This window comes from Clarias gariepinus, chromosome 24, assembly GCF_024256425.1.
Source record: "Clarias gariepinus isolate MV-2021 ecotype Netherlands chromosome 24, CGAR_prim_01v2, whole genome shotgun sequence".
Taxonomy (NCBI): domain Eukaryota; kingdom Metazoa; phylum Chordata; class Actinopteri; order Siluriformes; family Clariidae; genus Clarias; species Clarias gariepinus.
This window is the reverse complement of record NC_071123.1, coordinates 22117975-22136508: the sequence shown is the minus strand read 5'-3', so window position 1 is coordinate 22136508 and position 18534 is coordinate 22117975. Positions and strand designations below refer to the sequence as shown.

The following is an 18534-nucleotide window of genomic DNA, read 5'->3' as shown; positions in this document are numbered from 1 at the left end:
CAAACACACTTGCATATTTGAGATGCACAAGTTTCAGTACTGTATATTTTGGCACATATGTACCTCATACAAAGATTTTATTATGGCATGGTACAATTAGTTTCATTTTTTATCTTCTTTTACCCTTTTAGTTTTTTTTTTTTTAGCTTTAAATTAAGAATTTGGGAAGGTTTCAGTTAGATTTCATCATTATTGTAGATGTATAAACTATTCCATGCTGTGTTCCTGTTTTCTATTCCTGTTTCAAAGAATGCTGTCTCTTATCTAAGATGTGTGTTTGATTAACTTTTATGCCTTGGTTATCAAAAGGAAACTTTATTGTCCAAATAAAAAAAAAATCAACATTGGTCATTTCATTTATGAAGATGAATATGAGAGAAAGCTTTTCAAAAGTTACGTTCTTTTTTAAAATTGATTACATTGATTGACCTCAAAAGTACCTTACGTTTTGAAAGACTAATTTTTTTTCGCTGAAGTCTCATACTGTAACTCAAAAACATCTTGGATGTTTTCAAAGCGTCTGTAGTAGAATTACACAGTCTGATTGCTTGCCTTCGATGCACTATTGGACTTTGTAACAAAGTGGGGTTTGTCTGAGGGTTTGTCTGTTTGGTACATACTGTAGGTTTCCTTTCACAGAGTGCACACAATGATGCGTTTTTCTTTACATAAACTTGTACACATGTAACACTACAACGAAAATGACTTCATTTGAAGGTAAGTGTATATTTTTAATTGTAATAAAAAACATAATGTATACATATAGTAAGGTGAAGATTATGGCTATTATAAAATGTCACTTTTTTGTTACTAATTTTTTAATTTACTTAGTCCAGTAGTTTGGGTCTATTTTCATAACAATATTAAAGTAATTAATCATTAAAACTCGTAAAAAAAATCTTGTAGGTTTATAAATGTATAATATTATATATATATATATATATATATATATATATAATGTATTTATATATAAAATGTTGACAAAATACATTTTATAAAGCACCATGCCAATATCAGTCTTAAACATCATAGATAATTGTTGTCAAATGTGATATTCTATTGTAAATTCATCTTTTTGCTTTTCAATCCTCCTATTTGTTTCGATTTCTGCATTAACCTTCACTACATGTAATAAAGGCTCTTGTGCTTTTCTATACATTTTTAAAGGAGTTATACAGATTCAGTCACATTGTTATGGGAAATGCTAATGTTAAAATGAATGTGTTTTGGTCACATTGACAGTAAATCTGTCATTGGTTTGACCTTGAAGGGCATAAAAACATATTGTTTCTTACATTGCAATCCATAGAGATGAGACACACATACCACATGCCATGTAAATTAGAAAGACTTTAATAAAAGTGGTTTGTTCATGTAGGAAAGATATAAAAGAGAAAACAAATCTGAATGTGGGTGATCAATGTCCTCTACAGTAAAACAATCCAAAGTGAAAGCATGGCTCTTATCATTTTTTTATTACAGACACCTACAAAATGTCTTCTCAAATCCAGGCATGGTAACAAACTGTGATTGTGTGTCGCCCACTTGTATGACCTTTGTACTCAGTGTGATGTTTAGTACTGTATAAGGTATCTCCAGTAAGTCCTGATTGCCAGAGCAGCCCAGCCTACAGTACAGTATAACTAAATCAAAGCAGAGGTTATTTGAACAGACATTCCTATAATATTCTACAAGAAATCTATCTCTGTAAAACTTCTAGTAGAAATAATAATAATAATTATTATTATTATTATTATTATTATTATTATTATTATTATTATTATTATTATTATTATTCAATTATTGGTTAGTTTTTTTATTATTCAATTATTGGTTAGTTTTCTCAATTATTGGTTACATTTTTAACATTATTTTTTTTCCTGATCATTTGAGGTTTCACAAGAGGATTTCATAAATTTTATTCATTATATTTTGTTTACATTTACACTGAGTCTGATTTACACACAGTAGCAGAACTAGCCACAGTCATTCTGAGTTCCTGCTTTTAGTTGCATGCCTTTTTTGTCTGAGAAGTGATCTTTTACATTATATATTGCTTTCTTTTCTGGCCTACAGATATTTGTAATATTTGTATCCCTTAAGATTTTATCTATTTATTTATTTATTTATTTATTTTTTACTGAAATACTAATGTTTGAAAATCAGAATCTATGATTGCTTACAGTAGATGCTTTACTCTGTATGAAATTACAAGCGAATCATTTCAAGAGAGATGTTCTCATGGAGTTTACAGCTGAGGAGGGGAAACTAAGTCACCTAAAGTTACTCCCATGTAGGGCAAACATGTGCAGAATTTTTTTTTCTGACAATAGGGAAACTATTTCAAATGTTAAGATTTAATTATAAACTAAAACAGAGTTTTGCTGTATGCAGCTTTACTCTGAACAGCAATAAACAAAATATAACAACAATAAAATAAACTAGTAATTCAAACAGGTCAGTGATGAACTAAATAGAGGCGAGACGAACTTGCAAATAACCAAACTAAAGGCTACATATAGACAGGTTAATGAAACTAAATCAGGTTCAGGTGAATGCAATTGACAAGACTGCGCCACTCCTCACATTCTGATTGATAGGGTCAGACAATTCCAATTAAGATAGAGAATTGTTTACATGATTTATTTTTATTCTGAAGTAGCTATTATTACTGATATTAGTGGAATAACATGATTCTTGTTTGTAAACTTACCTATTGCTGATGTTATTATGCTTCTTTCAATCTTTCGACTCCTGCATGATTGAATAGCTTTTCTTTTTAATGAATTTCCATTAAATATGTAGTACACATTCCATGGTTGCTTTAACCAGTGTACTGTTAAGCACTGTAATTAGTGTATAAATACAATGAAATTCGTGATGTGATTGAAGTATAATTGAAGCAAATGATTCTTCATGCTCCCAGAAACACTCGTGTGGCCGTGTCGTCAAAGAACTCCATAGATTTGATTCAGTACATTCAGATGTCAGCTGACTTCATTTTATTACCACATAACGTTGCTGTGCCTAAACCTGAGCAAGCAAAACAACTCCAGATCATAAAACTGTCTCCAGAGGCTTGTACAGTCGCCACTATGCATGATAGGTGCATCGCTTCACGCGCTGCCCTTCTTACCCTGATATGCCCATTGCTCCGGAAAAGGGTCAATCTCAATTAATCAGACTGCATGACCTTTTTCATTGCTCCAGTCATTATGCCTCCTAGCAAACTTTTTTGTGATTAATATTAATCAAATTGTATATGATTAATATAACTAACAAGAGTTTTTTTTCAATTGCCACAAAGCTGTTTATTTCCAATGCTGTGAGTTCTAAGCAGTGAGCTTGTAGAAACCCTCTTGATTCACTATTAAACACAGCTATGATTTTTACTGTCCATTTATTTATTTGTGACTTCACAAACTGTTTAACTGATCCCTGTTCATGATTCTTTTCCAACCACTTGTCTCCCATCAAGTTAAGGGTTCAGCACCAAATTCTATAAATTTAAAATCTCCTAAGTTGTTTTCTACACCAGACTTTATTCTTTTCGTTATTGCAGTTTGAAATTTACATTTAGGCATTTGGCAGACACTCTTATCCAGAGCGACTTACATTTTTATCTCATTACACATGTGAGCAGTTGAGGGTTAAGGGCCCAACAGTGGCAACTTGGTGGTTGTGGGGTTTGAACCTGGGATCTTCCGAACCGTAGTCCAATGCCTTAATCACTGAGCTACCCCCTAAATTACATTTAAATTAATGAAATGTACATTTCTCCTGTCCAGGTTATCTGTCTGAGCTGAGGATTGTTTTGCTGGGATATAGAAATTCTGGAAAGACATCATCAGGAAACACAATCCTGGGTGAACAAATGTTTGACACTGAGAGAAATGTTCAGTGTGTGAAGGGACATAAAAAAGTAGCAGGGAGACAGGTTACTGTAGTAAGTTCTCCAAGCTGGGTGAGGAACAAACCTGTAGAGGAAACCACTGAGCTATTTAAACAGGAATTTGTGCTCAGTGTAAGTCTGTGTCCTCCAGGACCTCACGCTTTACTTCTTGTAATACCAACAGCAGTTTCCTTCACAGAGAACCACAGAAGTATATTAGAAGGATATTTAGAGCTTATCGGTGAAACCATCTGGAACCACTTAATAGTTCTATTTACAGCTGGCGACTGGCTGGGAGAAAAAAACCATAGAGCAGCACATTGAGTATGAAGGTGAGGCCCTCCAGTGGCTGATTGAGAAATGTGGTGACAGGTATCATGTTTTCAACAATACAGATAGGCGTGATAAAGACCAAGTTGCCGAGCTACTGGAGAAGATTGAGGAGATGGTGGTAGAAAACAAGAACCTTTATTTTGAAATGGATAGAAAGATTTTACAACTAGTGGAGAAGAGGAAAAAAGCTGAGAAAAGAGCAGCTGAAAGAATGATGGTGATGCAAAAACAAAGAAAAGACATCAAATCACAAATGGGTAAGTCTAAATGATTTCTGTGTTCTTTGGTTTTTGTGTATTATGGAGATGATGCTACATAACTGTTGTTTTAAATATGAAGTAATCATAATATCTTCGTCTTGTTGATTTTCAATTACAGGTCAGACAAATAGATACTCTGAGCTGAGGTTAATGCTATTGGGATACACAGATTCTGGGAAAAGTTCAACAGGAAACATCATCACAGGGAAAGAAGTGTTTGAGTCAAAGAGAAACGCTGAGTGTGTAAAGGGACAGGGAGAGCTAGCAGGGAGGAAGATCACTGTGGTTGAAACTCCAGGATGGCACAAGTACAAGCGTGTAGAAGAGAGCCCTGCTTTACTTAAACAGGAGATAGTGCTCAGTGTGTCTCATTGTCCTCCAGGTCCACATGCTGTACTGCTGACTGTACGCGTCGATAGCCCGTTTAAAGAATATGACAGAAAAGTAATAAAGGGGTATATGGCACTTCTTGGTGACAAAGTCTGGAACAATGCTATTGTACTGTTCACTTATGGGAATTTTCTTGGAGATGTAAAAATAGAGGAGCATATCGAGTGTGAAGGGAAGGCTCTGCAGTGGCTGGTTGAGAAATGTGGAAACAGATACCACGTTCTGAGCAATAGAAACAAGGATAATAACTCAGAGGTTAAAGACCTGTTGGAGAAGATAAAGGAGCTGGTAGAAGTAAACAATGGCTGCCATTTTGAAATTGACACTAAGATTCTAGAGGAGGTGGAGGAGAGGAGGAGCAAAGCAAACAAGAGGGCAAAAGAGAGAAAGATGAAAGTGCAAAAACTCAGAGAGAACATCAGATCACAAATGGGTGAGTGGTATGGCAAACAATCATAACAAATAATGGCTTAATAAATGTTAAATAAGAAATGAAACAGATGGTGTTTTGTTAATTTTAAAAAATTAATAAAAAACAAGGGGTGGTATTAGGCAGATTATTCGATTAGTTTTCCAGTAACAGCAGGTTAAAAGAGCACCTGCATATCCATTAAGGTCAAAGTTCAAAAAATACAGTCATGTATATACTGTATAAAAGAGGCAAGCAAATACAGACATATAGATTACAGTTATCAGCTCACATCCACCTTTGTATAAGTTTGTTCTTTAAACAGCAGTAGAATTTTGAGTAAGGAAAGAGCCTGTGTGTGAAAGTATGCAGGCCCTGTGTCTTCTTCTTCTTCATCTTTCGGCTGTTCCCTTTCAGGGGTCGCCACAGCGAATCATCTGCCTCCATCTAACCCTATCCTCTGCATCCTCTTCTCTCACACCAACTAACTTCATGTCCTCTCTCACTGCATCCATAAATCTCCTCTTTGGTCTTCCTCTAGACCTCCTGCCTGGCAGTTCCAACCTCAGCATCCTTCTACCGATATATTCACAATCTCTCCTCTGAACATGTCCAAACCACCTCAATCTGGCCTCTCTGACTTTATCTCCAGAACATCTAACGTGGGTTGTCCCTCTGATAAACTCATTCTTAATCCTATCCATCCTTGTCACTCCCAAAGAGAACCTCAACATCTTTAGCTCTGCTACCTCCAACTCTGCCTCCTGTCTTTTCTTCAGCGCCACTGTCTCTAAGCCGTAGAGCATCGCTGGTCTCACCACTGTCCTGTACACCTTTCCTTTCATTCTCGCTGATACTCTTTTATCGCACAACACACCTGACACTTTTCTCCACCCATTCCAACCTGCCTGTACCCGCCTCTTTACCTCCTTTCCACACTCCCCGTTGCTCTGGACCGTTGACCCCAAGTACTTAAAATCCTGCACCTTCTTTACCTCTGCTCCCTGTAGCCTCACCGATCCTCCTGGGTCACTCTCATTTACACACATGTATTCCATCTTGCTGCGGCTAACCTTCATTCCTCTGCTTTCCAGAGCATACCTCCACCTCTCCAAATTTTCCTCCACCTGTTCCCTGCTCTCGCTACAGAGCACAATGTCATCTGCAAACATCATAGTCCATGGGGACTCCTGTCTTACCTCATCTGTCATCCTGTCCATCACCAGAGCAAACAAAAAGGGGCTTAGAGCTGATCCTTGATGCAGACCCACCTCCACCTTAAACTCTTCTGTCACACCTACAGCACATCTTACCACTGTCTTACAGCTCTCATACATGTCCTGCACCACTCTAACATACTTCTCTGCCACTCCAGACTTCCTCATACAATACCACAGCTCCTCTCTTGGCACTCTGTCATATGCTTTCTCTAAATCTAAAAAGACACAATGCAACTCCCTGTTACCTTCTCTGTACTTCTCCGCCAGCATCCTCAAAGCAAATACTGCATCTGATGTACTCTTTCTAGGCATAAAACCATATTGCTGCTCACAAATGCTCACCTCTGCCCTTAACCTAGCTTCCACTACTCTTTCCCACAGCTTCATTGTCTGGCTCATTAGCTTTATACCTCTATAATTGCCACAGCTTTGCACATCTCCCTTGTTCTTAAAAATTGGCACCAATACACTTCTCCTCCATTCCTCTGGAATCCTCTCACTCTCCAAGATCTTGTTAAACAAACTTGTCAAAAACTCTACTGCCACCTCTCCTAAGCACTTCCATACCTCCACAGGTATGTCATCAGGACCAACAGCCTTTCCACTCTTCATCCTCTTCAACGCCATTCTCACCTCACTTCTACCAATATTTGCTACTTCCTGTTCCACAACAGTCACCTCTTCTACTCTTTGTTCTCTTTCGTTTTCCGCATTCATCAACTCCTTAAAGTACTCCTTCCATCTTCCCATCACCCTCCTGGCATCTGTCAGTACATTTCCATCTCTATCTTTAATCACTCTAACCTGCTGCACATCCTTCCCATCTCTATCTCTCTGCCTTGCCAACCTGTACAGATCCCCCTCTCCCTCCTTACTGTCTAGCCTAGCATACAAGTCCTCATATGCTCTTTGTTTGGCCTTTGCCACCTCTACCTTCACCTTACTCTGCATCTCCCTGTACTCCTGTCTACTCTCTTCAGTCCTCTCAGTGTCCCACTTCTTCTTAGCTAGCCTCTTTCCCTGTATACACTCCTGGACTTCCTCATTCCACCACCAAGTCTCCTTGTCCACTTTCCCCTTACCTGATGATACACCAAGTACCCTCCTACCTGTCTCCCTGATCACATTGGCTGTAGTTGTCCAGTCAACTGAAAGCACCTCCTGACCACCCATAGCCTGTCTCAACTCCTCCCTAAAGACTGCACAACATTCTTCCTTTCTCAGCTTCCACCACTTTGTCCTCTGCTCTGCCTTTGTCCTCTTCGCCTTCCTCACCACCAGGGTTATTTTGCACACCACCATTCTGTGTTGTCTGGCTACACTCTCCCCTACCAACACTTTGCAGTCACTGATCTCTTTCAGGTTACAACGTCGACACAAGATGTAGTCCACCTGAGTGCTTCTGCCTCCCCACTATCACTCCTAAACTCTTGCCTTTCCTCTTCTCTCTCTGCTTAAGCCCTGTGTATAAAAACTTTTCATATGAGTTAAGCCATTGACCACACAAGCTAACTATGATTTTTCTTGCTGACAGGGGACACACACCACTCAGAACTAAGGATTTTGCTCATGGGTTTTCAAGGGTCTGGAAAGAGTACAGTAGGGAATGCTATTCTAGACAGTAAAGAGTTTGAACTGAACAAAACTGCTCAGAATCTGAAGAGAGAGGGAACAGTTTATGGAAAGAAGATCACTGTGGTTGAGGCTTCATACTGGAGATGTGTCAATGTAGAAGACAGTGCCAAGTTATACCAAATGGACATACAGCAAAGTGTGTTTGAGTGTTTTCCAGGACCCCATGCTTTGCTCCTGGTCATACGTGTGGACTCTAGCTACAATCAAATGCATAGAGAAGCAGTGGCTGAACACTTCAACCTTTTTGGTAAAAGCATCTGGAGTCACACTATGGTGGTGTTCACCTTTGCACCCTGGCTAGGAAACATTACCATAGAGAAGTACATTGAGAATGAAGGAAAGGAACTCGAGTGGCTGATTGAGAAATGTGAGAACAGATATCACCTATACAATGGGATGGAAGGTTCTGAGCCCACAGAGCTGCTGGAGAAGATAGAAGAGCTGGTGGCCAGGAACGGTGGCACTCATTTTGAAATAGATGGGAAAATTCTACAGGACGTTCAAGAAAGAAGAAAGCGAGAGGAAAGGGCCAGAGAACGGCAAATGAGGGTGCAGAAAAGGAGAGAGCTAGCCAAAGAAACCAAGGGTGAGTTGTGATGAGATGTTAACACTAAGTTAAAACTTGTAGAATTGTTTAACCCCTTTGAAAGTCACCAGCTTTGTCTGGATTACAAAGACACTTACAAAAGTTGATTGTGCCAGTTTATTTGTTTGTTGGTTTGTTTGTTTGTTTGTTTGTTTGTTTGTTTGTTTTTCCAAACCAATATGTTCTGCAAGGACATTTTTAAGTCAAAATTCATTGTCACCTTACATAAAAAAAATGTTTAAGCTTTAAAAAACTAAAAAATGCTAGTTTTTTTTCCTTTAGATAAACAAATTCTATCCTAGAAAATTTTATATTTTATAAGGGTAACTTCACTTGTACTTCAGTAAAAGTTCACCAAAGTAACAGTACTTTTACTTGAGTACGAAATTTTATTACTCTTTTCACCTCTGGTGATGGAAAAAGCACCCAAAACATGAAAAAAGTCTGTATTACACTAGGTTAGACAATATTCCCAAATACTTGGGATGTCATACTAAATGAACACATCTCAGTACTAACAGGAAGGACATTGGTGCACAGTTCATGGCTAACACAGCTAAGATGACTTACCTCAGACCTAAATGGCTAATGAGGCAGAGTTCAGGGTTAACATGGCTTGATTCATTTTAAAAAATGGCAAGCTGCGCAGTTTTACGTTGGATGATCTCAGCTGTTGCCGTGGCTTTGCACTCTCTGGCATTCATAAACATGCAGTATGTGTTTTCTCCTCACCCTGGATAGTACTCGGTACAGTGAGCCACTTCACCTTGGACACCATTGTGCATTGTCCTGAAAGGCCCATGATGGAGCTGGGAGTGTTCATTTCCCACTGCCGGTCTCCTTGTTAACTGGCCTCTCTTGCATTTCTCTCTCTCAAGTGCTCCACCTCATTGCTTTTTCCACTGTAGATCACAAGGCACCTGCACGTGAAGTCTGGTCACCTTACCACAGTTGTAGTCTAAGCATCATTTCCTGCTAAGGCTTTTTTTTTTCAGCAGAAACAAGTACTCTCATAATATCCCTCTGTATCCCTCCCAAAAGGAGTTCAGGTCCTGAGGACGAAAAGCATTATGATGCTGTCACAACCATAGTTCACTGTAGGGATGATGCTAATTGATGTACAGTAGGCCTGTGTAAGGGTCACACTCATACTAATATGTTTCTTTTTGAGCAATAATTGTTATATAGCCATGTTTCTAATACAGTTTTAAGTCTTTAAAATGATGATCTTTTGCATATCCCTCTACACTTAGCTACTGCACCCTGTAAGACCTTCAAAGTGACGTTTGGCCTTACAGTGGCTTACCTCATTAGTCTCCATCTTCTTGCAATGAAATTTCCACCACTTCCTCACCACTTATCCAGTAGTGTTGGAACGTCCAAATTCTTAATATAATTCCCTAATTAATTTCCTAAATATGCAATTAATCGCTTTATTACCATGAATATCAGCAATGCTGAAAAACAAATAAACAAACAAACAGAATAAAATAAATTTAGTTGTATTTGTTCATTATTTCCTATCTGCTAGGACATGGAAGGGGATTTCTAGAAGATAAAAGGTAGGTTACCGAAAAGCAAGCTTGTGTGTAATATACACTATTTTGGTAAAATTGTCTATAATATGTCTATGTGCTGTAGAATTAAGAATTCCTGTTAGTTTCACTTATAGCAAAATCAAATATATTTAAAGAAAAAAAGGCAAAAGTGCAGCATATAACATTTTTTTCATTTAGTCCCCATTCAGAGAGAGGAGCATCACCAACATCTAGCTATGTATCCATGAGAAGCGACAATTCTTTGGTGCTTCCACCTTACTTGGTAGAGGAAATCCCTCCGGGTCATGACAGGTATAATAAAAATTATTTTAAAAACTACTAAAAGGTAATCTTGTTATTTTAAAATAACAAGTAAAAATGAAAAATGTTTTAAACATACTTTCCCAACCTATTTCAAAAGGAATTTTTATTTATTTTACCCACTTCTACAAAAAGTCTGATCAATCCCACATTCTTGAGCAGACACTTTTGATCAACACCACTTGTTTAAGCAATAATATTTGACTATTTCCATCAACTCCTGCAAACACTTTGCCCAAACCTGCCCACTTGTTTGTACAAAATGGGACCTGTCACACAGAAACATTGACTAAACCCTCACACCACTGCAGAATGTTTGCTTAATCTTATCGACTGCTTGAGGGACTCTTGCCTAATTGTCCCTGTTTTTGCAGATTGTTTGACAAACCCCATTAACTCTAACAGAAAGTCTGACTGATCCCATAAACTTATGGTAATGATATTAAACGATTTTGTTTGTATCCATGATATGCAGTTAATAAATAGGGATGTCGTAATACTGATATCAGTTTCAGGTATCAGTCTTTTTTTTACTCCACAGACACCACTTTAAGATAGGTGCTCACTACACAAATAGCCCTTTCCTGCCCCTCATGCTGTTAGTGTTGCAACTTTGATGAGAGACTGAAGTGGAACTATCTGGTCACAGACAAAGAAGTAAACAAGAACAGCAAAAAAAAATAACAAAACACCATAAGAGTAGTCTGCTTTCTAAAGTTTAATGTCAACAAGTAAAAGAAAGGTTAGGTTTCGTGTGCAATTTAGACGATGCTTCTCCCACTAGTCTGTAATGCTAGCGAAGCTTGGCAGTGCATCTCTTGGTCTTTCGGTGTAGATGTTAGATGATAAATAAAATAAGCATTGTGTCTCAGTTTAATGCAGGCAAGAAGACCAAAACACTCCTATGGTTACGAGTCAATGAAGAGTGAGTTGAGAGCGGTTCAGTCCAGTGGGATCCTTTACACTGATCACCATGGGTACTTATTTCTACATACTTTAAATAGCCCAAGAATGATACTAATAATAATAATAATAATAATAATAATATTTTATGCTTTTTGCTAGTTATAACTATCCTGTTAATATAAAAATCACTAACATGACCTTTTGCCCCACTTCATAGTGAACTGGCCAGTCCAGTAAAAAACCATAAGAGTAGTCTGCTTTCTAAAGTTTAACGTCAACAAGTAAAAGAAAGGTTAGGTTTCGTGTGCAATTTAGACGATGCTTCTCCCACTAGTCTGTAATGCTAGCGAAGCTTGGCAGTGCATCTCTTGGTTTTTCGGTGTAGATGTTAGATGATAAATAAAATAAGCATTGTGTCTCAGTTTAATGCAGGCAAGAAGACCAAAACACTCCTATGATTACGAGTCAATGACGAGTGAGTTGAGAGCGGTTCAGTCCTGTGGGATCCTTTACACTGATCACCATGGGTACTGATTTCTACATACTTTAAATAGCCCAAGAATGATAATAATAATAATAATTATAATAATAATATTTTATGCTTTTTGCTAGTTATAACTATCTTGTAAATATAAAAATCACTAACATGACCTTTTGCCCCACTTCATAGTGAACTGGCCAGTCCAGTGAAAAACCTTAGTGGACGCTTGTCCAGCAGTACAAGCGTCCTGCATACCTGCTTACAACACAATGAAATACAAAGGATGCCTCAAGATGCATTAAATCAAAATTTCTGTGATTTCTGCACTGAGATAAAGAAAAAAGCTATGAAGGTGTGTCTTACCTGTGCGGCAAATTACTGTGAAACCCACGTTAGGGAGCACTACATAGTACCAGACCTGCAAAGACACAAGCTGGCGGAGTTAACTGCAGATGTGGAGGGATCTGGCGGTCTTCACTAGGACTTACACTTGCACATTGCTGGAAAGTCATGATCCTGAGACTGATAGTTTATATGAAACTGTTTGATCCTGATTTGTTGTAATGGTGTGCACCATAAGCAATTCAGAGCAAAATACAGTGAGAGATTTATGAAACATTAAAATAAAGTAAGATATTCTGCAACTTTTCTACTGTATGTGTCTAATGTTTAAGTGATGAACTCATGTAGCTTCACATGGTAAAGGATGGGACATTATTATTAAAGGAAATCATTTAAGCTCACAGCAAGAATAACTCACACAGATAATGCTGGGTTAAAATTCATAAATGTCCATTATTACTGTATACACTTATACACTGTTATGTACAACATTATCACATTACACAAAACAATTTTAACATTTTATCAGAAAAATCCCAGCGACATTAAAATATATACATCCTATAGCATGATTAGCACAGCTCATATGTCATTCCTAGCACAAAATAACATGGCTGTCATTTTTCAATAAAACTACAAAATTATACAGTAATTATAAAAGCCTAAAGTTACCTGCAAAAAAATAAACAACCACAAATGGGTAATGTAACGAGGCGGGTCTTACGAGGGGCAGAGCCGCGCATAAATACTCTGCACTGTTCAGAATGGGCAGATCAGCAGGCTGCTATTCTGCGGAGTTCTAAACAGGCAGAGGCGCGGCCAGGTAGACACAGGGTTGCTAGGCAACGGTGCCGTAAGGCAATCAGCCTGAATGCCCCACAGCTGGCAGCGTGTTTAAGGGTCCTGATACCTCTGCACTTCGTGCAATCATTTAGGTAGCCCCGGTAAGGTATCAGGGCCAAAGAAAGGAAAAGACAAAGTGCGCAGAAAAAGACAAAGGCAAAGACCCAGTCTCTGTCTCATTAAGACGCCGGCGAGAGAGAGAGAGAGAGAGAGAGAGAGAGACGCGTCAGTTTTAAGCTGTCAGACAGAGGGCTTCACATTTGCCTTTAGAATACTTTGGTATACAGAGGGGTTTGCGATAAACTCAATGACTGCAAAGTGCCCAGGTGCTGTGGGTGCAAAATTACCCCAAATCGTCACCCCTCCACCAACAGACTTGTGGAACAATGTCCTATAGACAAATGTGACCAAAGTGGAGTTGATTGGCTTCAATGCCCAGTGCCATGCTTGGCGATATTTGTTGCACACCATGAACACAAGTTGCAGGTACTGATGTACACTCCCAAACGATTAAAAGATACGTAAAATCAGGCCCATCAATTTTGGAACAAGTTACACTATGACACTAATATGGTTTTACTGTAAATAACATTTTTTTTTTGTGCCTTGGCCAGATATTTGAATTCCTATGTTAAGTTGTTCCTTGGTACTGTAAGTTCCTTCTCAGTATTTTGCAAGAAATATATGGGGTAAGTAGGATGGGCCACTCCAAGTAATTTTAGGTTTTATTTACAGCAATGATTATGCAATGAGGATTCTTTAATGTCCGTATCATTTTAAGGATGATAACAACAGCTCGTTAATACCGTTAGCTAAATCTTGGTTTTAGACTTATTTTTAACCTTTTACTCATTAATCTATGGTATAATTATTGCAGTTAGGTTTATTTATTTATTTATTTATTTATGTATTTATTCATTCATTTCTGATTGCCCTCTTTCATTGTCAATTTAAATTGGTTACATTTACAACCTAGAATATTTTCTTTAAAAATAAGCTCAATATAAATCTTTGATTAAAAGCAAATCTGAATTAAAAAATAAATTTTTATGTTCACAGGAAAAAAAATCTCTGTTCACTTTGTTGCAGGATATATTATACTTACAAAGACTGATGAGTTTTACTTGAATTCGTTGAGATTCTTTAGAACTTACTTTGGGGGCATCTATCGATCGGTTTTTAATCATTAATTAAAAATTATCAATGATCATATCAGTTATATCCAATATTGTTTATCGCAGTGTTTATCGCACACTACCAGGCTGCTGTTAAAATTATATAAGGAGGCATCCATACATTCATATCAAGACTCTTTTTCATTTTCATTGGCAGTCTTTTTTTGTGAAAAAAAAAAAATTCATTATCATAATTAGAATCAGCGAATATAATTATTCTAGTGGAAACACAACATTGATTTCATTCACAAAATCATTTACGCATGTCTTTCCATTTTTCCGGCACAGTTAACTGTCGTAACATCTTTTTGAATGTGCTGTAAAATGCTCAGCTCTGAGAAATGATGTAGGTCGTCTGCAGAACGAAACATTCTGGTTATCACAAGAAAAAAAAGACTATTCATTTTTATAATTATCAAAAGAAAGTTAATGTTGGTTTTGGCACTGTGGGCAGGTGCTGGGTCCCGCTGTACTCTCCCGAAACCTTCTCAGCTGACAGAGGCATTAAATGCTCTAAAATCTTCTGGTAGATATCTGCTTGGACTTTGGGTTATGGACACCAGCAGGGAACATGGCACCATAAATCATCATTGACTGTGGAAACTTCCTAGTGGACTTCAAGCAATTTGGATTCTGTGCCTCTCCACACTTTATAACATTGATTTCCAAATTAAATGTAAAATTTGCCTTCATCTGAAAAGAAACCTTTGGACCATGAACTAGTTCTATTTCTCTGTACGCCCCGATGTGTCTGGTTCAGGCGGGGCTTGACACTAGGCATCTGATACACGGTTCTGTTGACCTTTTCTCACCATAATTTTTTCCCTTCCAGTCAAGTCAGCAGTCTTTCTCATGTGTGTACAGAACTGATCTGAAAGATACACGGTATTTATACTGTAAGAAGAATATTTTACTCAAACATAAAATATATATATATTTTTTTTAAGTGGATGTTTAATTTTCCTGACCTGTAAGCCATAAACATTAAAATTAAACAAAAGACTTCAAGTGTTTTAAATCACAAAAGAAAATAAACTTTTTTCGGAAATGACTTTTTTTTTTTTTTGACATGAGAGTAATTATGTGATTGTGATTTTTGGGTAGAGATAATTAAATTAAATAAATCACATTTATAATTGAAGAGTGTATTTAGTATGTTTTAAAACCATTATTTGGATGTAGTTTAACTTAATGGGCATGCAGTATTTCTGTATACTATGGCACTAGCGGCAGCTGATGGCGCTGATCGTTGTCCAAAGCATCACACTGCCTCTACTCCAATCACACTAGCAAGCAACTATATGATTAACACGGCTTTGGATAAGCATGCTAAATATAGACAAATATAAAATATTTTATTTAATTTTGTTTATGTTACCGTTTTTCACTTTGTTAAGGTTAATGATAATGTTGGAATCGAGGATTAGATCATTTGGAACAGATCATTTTATTAAACCATAATCTACTCCACCAACTGATTTAACTAACATAAAGACTATTGGATTAGGAGAATTAGTGGGTGAAATCCACAGTATATAGTCTAATTTGTTTGTTTCTTTACAGTATCACTTTTTCTAGTTCATGCTTTACATCACACTAAAAAAACAACAACAACACAGTAAAATTTCATTTGATTTGATTTTATTTAAATTTTCTATGGAAAAAAATCCATAATCAAGTCTTAACACTGTCTCATTTGTAGTTTACGGTGTTGGCGATGCTGGTAATTTAGCTGCAGAAGTTTTGCAAGTCACGTAAGCTGCAGGATTTGAAGCAGCACTGCTCCACGATGGATTTTGACTTGTCTTTTTGATCTTTTCTACGGAACAGGAATCTGCCTGAGCCGCACACGAAGTCTAGGGCATCCACCAGTTCACCACCACACAGCTGCTGGCGTTCCGTATCTTCGGGTGCTGCGCTGCTGATCACCAGCAGGAGGAGGAGAACACCAGCCTGGAGCCAAACCCTCATTGTCTAAGAGACACAGAGAAGCAGGAAAAATCTAAGGAGAAAACAGGATTTGAGTAGACTCTGTGATGCAGACCTGCAAGTAATCAGATACAGTCAATCAACTTTAGTAATAAACAGGTAGGTGGCTGATCCACTTTGGTGAACTTTTCTGTCCTACAATCAAGAAGGGGGGGGGGGGAATAAGACTGCTTATTTTTTGTGCTATGCCTCTGCTGCCCTACATGGAGCTGCTGGAGATCATGCCGGGGGTTTGGCTGGTGAGTAAGGTACTATTTTTATGTTTGGCATATGAATATCTCAAATGTCAGTTGTATCAACTGGAATAAATGGATCTGTCATTTCACTTTAAGACTGCAATGCTAAACCATACAGATCCTGAGCCAAGCAGGGTAATGTGCATGGTAAGAGTTAGAGAAAATGACTAGGAATGCGCAATGAGGCGAACCAATTCTTTTATTTTCAGAACCTTCAGAAAAGTTGGCAGGCATGGTATAATCCTGATACCCATTCCCAATAGGCTCATGCATAATGTGAATATTGACTGAGTGCTTGAGAAGGTAAACTTAACACACACACACACACACACACACACAAAAAAAGAAAACACATTGCTGTATGTGTGAGAGCTCCGAGCCACTGCGTCCGCACACTAAGCCACCTTGGAGAATTCGGCAAAATATCACCAGCACAACAGAACCTTTTGAAGAAGACAGAGATTTTTAAGTGACGTACCTGTTGTTTGTAGACAGAGGAGACAACATGCGAAGGTGGTCAGAGATTCTGAAGAAAAAGAGACGAGTGAGGACGAACAGTAGCTCTCCTCCAACTTTATTTATAGGCAGGTTTGCTGTGTCCAAGTCCGAGGAAAATATGTAGAGGGTTGCCAACTCTGTGGAACAGAAATAATGGACGGGGGGCTCCGCTTTTTTGTTTAGTTTTTTTTCTGTTTTTAGTTTTTATTTATTCATTTCTTTTTAATGTTGGTGTACATTTAATTTTTATGCCTTTATTCACAAGAAATTTCTACACGAGTCCCGAGTTGACGTGAACTCGTGTCATATATTATTTTATTACATATTAACAGTAACGGTCAAAAGTTTGGACACACTTTCTAATTCAATGTTTTTGTTTAGTGATGTATTTTCTACATTCTAGAACAATTTTAAAAACATTGAAAAAACACATATGGAATTATGTAATTAAGTAACAACAACAACAACAGTCAGCTGTTATTTTAAGATACGAAGGTCAGCTATTCTGGAACAGTTAGTGCATTGGTTCTACACACACACACACACACACACAGTGCCACATGTCACAGGGTTATTCTAAAATTGATTTAATTAATTTTTTCCCTCAGAATTCAACACGCAACACCTCATAATGACAACATGAAAACAAATTACTTGACATTTTTGCAAATGTATCAAAAATTAAAATATTGAAAAAGCACATGTACATAGGTATTCACAGTCTTTGCAAAATTTAGCTCAGGCGCATCCTGTTTCCCCTGATCATCCTGTTTCCCCTGATCATCCTTGAGATGTTCCTGCAGCTCAATTGGAGTCCACTTATGGTAAATTCAGTTGATTGGACATGATTTGGAAAGGCACACACCTGTCTATATAAGGTCCCACAGGTGACAGTTCATGTCATAGCACAAACCAAGCATGAAGTCAAAGGAATTGTCTGTAGACCTCCGAGATAGGATTGTCTAGAGGCACAAATCTGGGGAAGGTTACAGAAACATTTCTGCTGCTTTAAAGGTCCCAATGAGCACAGTGTCCTCCATCATCTGTAAGTGGAAGATAATCAAAACCACCAGGACTCTTCCTAGAGCTGGCCGGCCATCTAAACTGAGCGATCAGGGGAGAAGCGCATTAGTCAGGGAGGTGATCAAGAACCCGATGGTCACTTTGTCAGTGCAAAGCCACTCCTTAGTAAAAGGCACATGGCAGCCAAAAGACACCTAAAGAACTCTCTGACAATGAGAAACAAAATTCTCAAGTCTAATTAGACTCTTTGGCCACCCTACCATATAGGCCTAAATGGTGGATTATAATAGCTCCCAAAAAGATACATACCTTTTTTTTATTTATTTTTTGCCAGGTACTGTGCCTCGGTCAGCACTAACTTCATGAGGCAAGCTAGCTCCACTTGCAGTGGCGTCTGTGGGTCGTAAACCCAGCCAGGGAATTCGTGTGCGGTGTGAGTTTGATCAAAAGATGTTGG

General features: G+C 37.9%; 2 protein-coding genes across 2 annotated transcripts; one reads left to right on the top strand and one right to left on the bottom strand.

Annotated features, from left to right (window-relative positions):
- Positions 1–630: 630 nt before the first annotated feature.
- LOC128512030 (GTPase IMAP family member 8-like) lies at positions 631–12596 on the top strand. Its single transcript, XM_053485136.1, is given in 9 exon segments — positions 631–717; positions 3789–4192; positions 4194–4482; positions 4604–5308; positions 8039–8725; positions 10257–10287; positions 10462–10575; positions 11457–11561; positions 12161–12596. Coding segments are annotated over 9 exon segments (2643 nt in total). The 5' UTR covers positions 631–701; the 3' UTR covers positions 12453–12596.
- A 3463-nt stretch (positions 12597–16059) lies between these two features.
- LOC128511925 (insulin-like) lies at positions 16060–16302 on the bottom strand. The gene has a single exon (XM_053484974.1). The coding sequence runs from the start codon at positions 16300–16302 to the stop codon at positions 16060–16062; it is 243 nt and encodes an 80-aa protein (XP_053340949.1).
- Between the last annotated feature and the right edge of the window lie 2232 nt (positions 16303–18534).

Coding starts and splice junctions, on each gene's coding strand:
- LOC128511925 (XM_053484974.1), bottom strand. CDS start 16,302: ATGAGGGTTTGGCTCCAGGCTGGTGTTCTCCTCCTCCTGCTGGTGATC.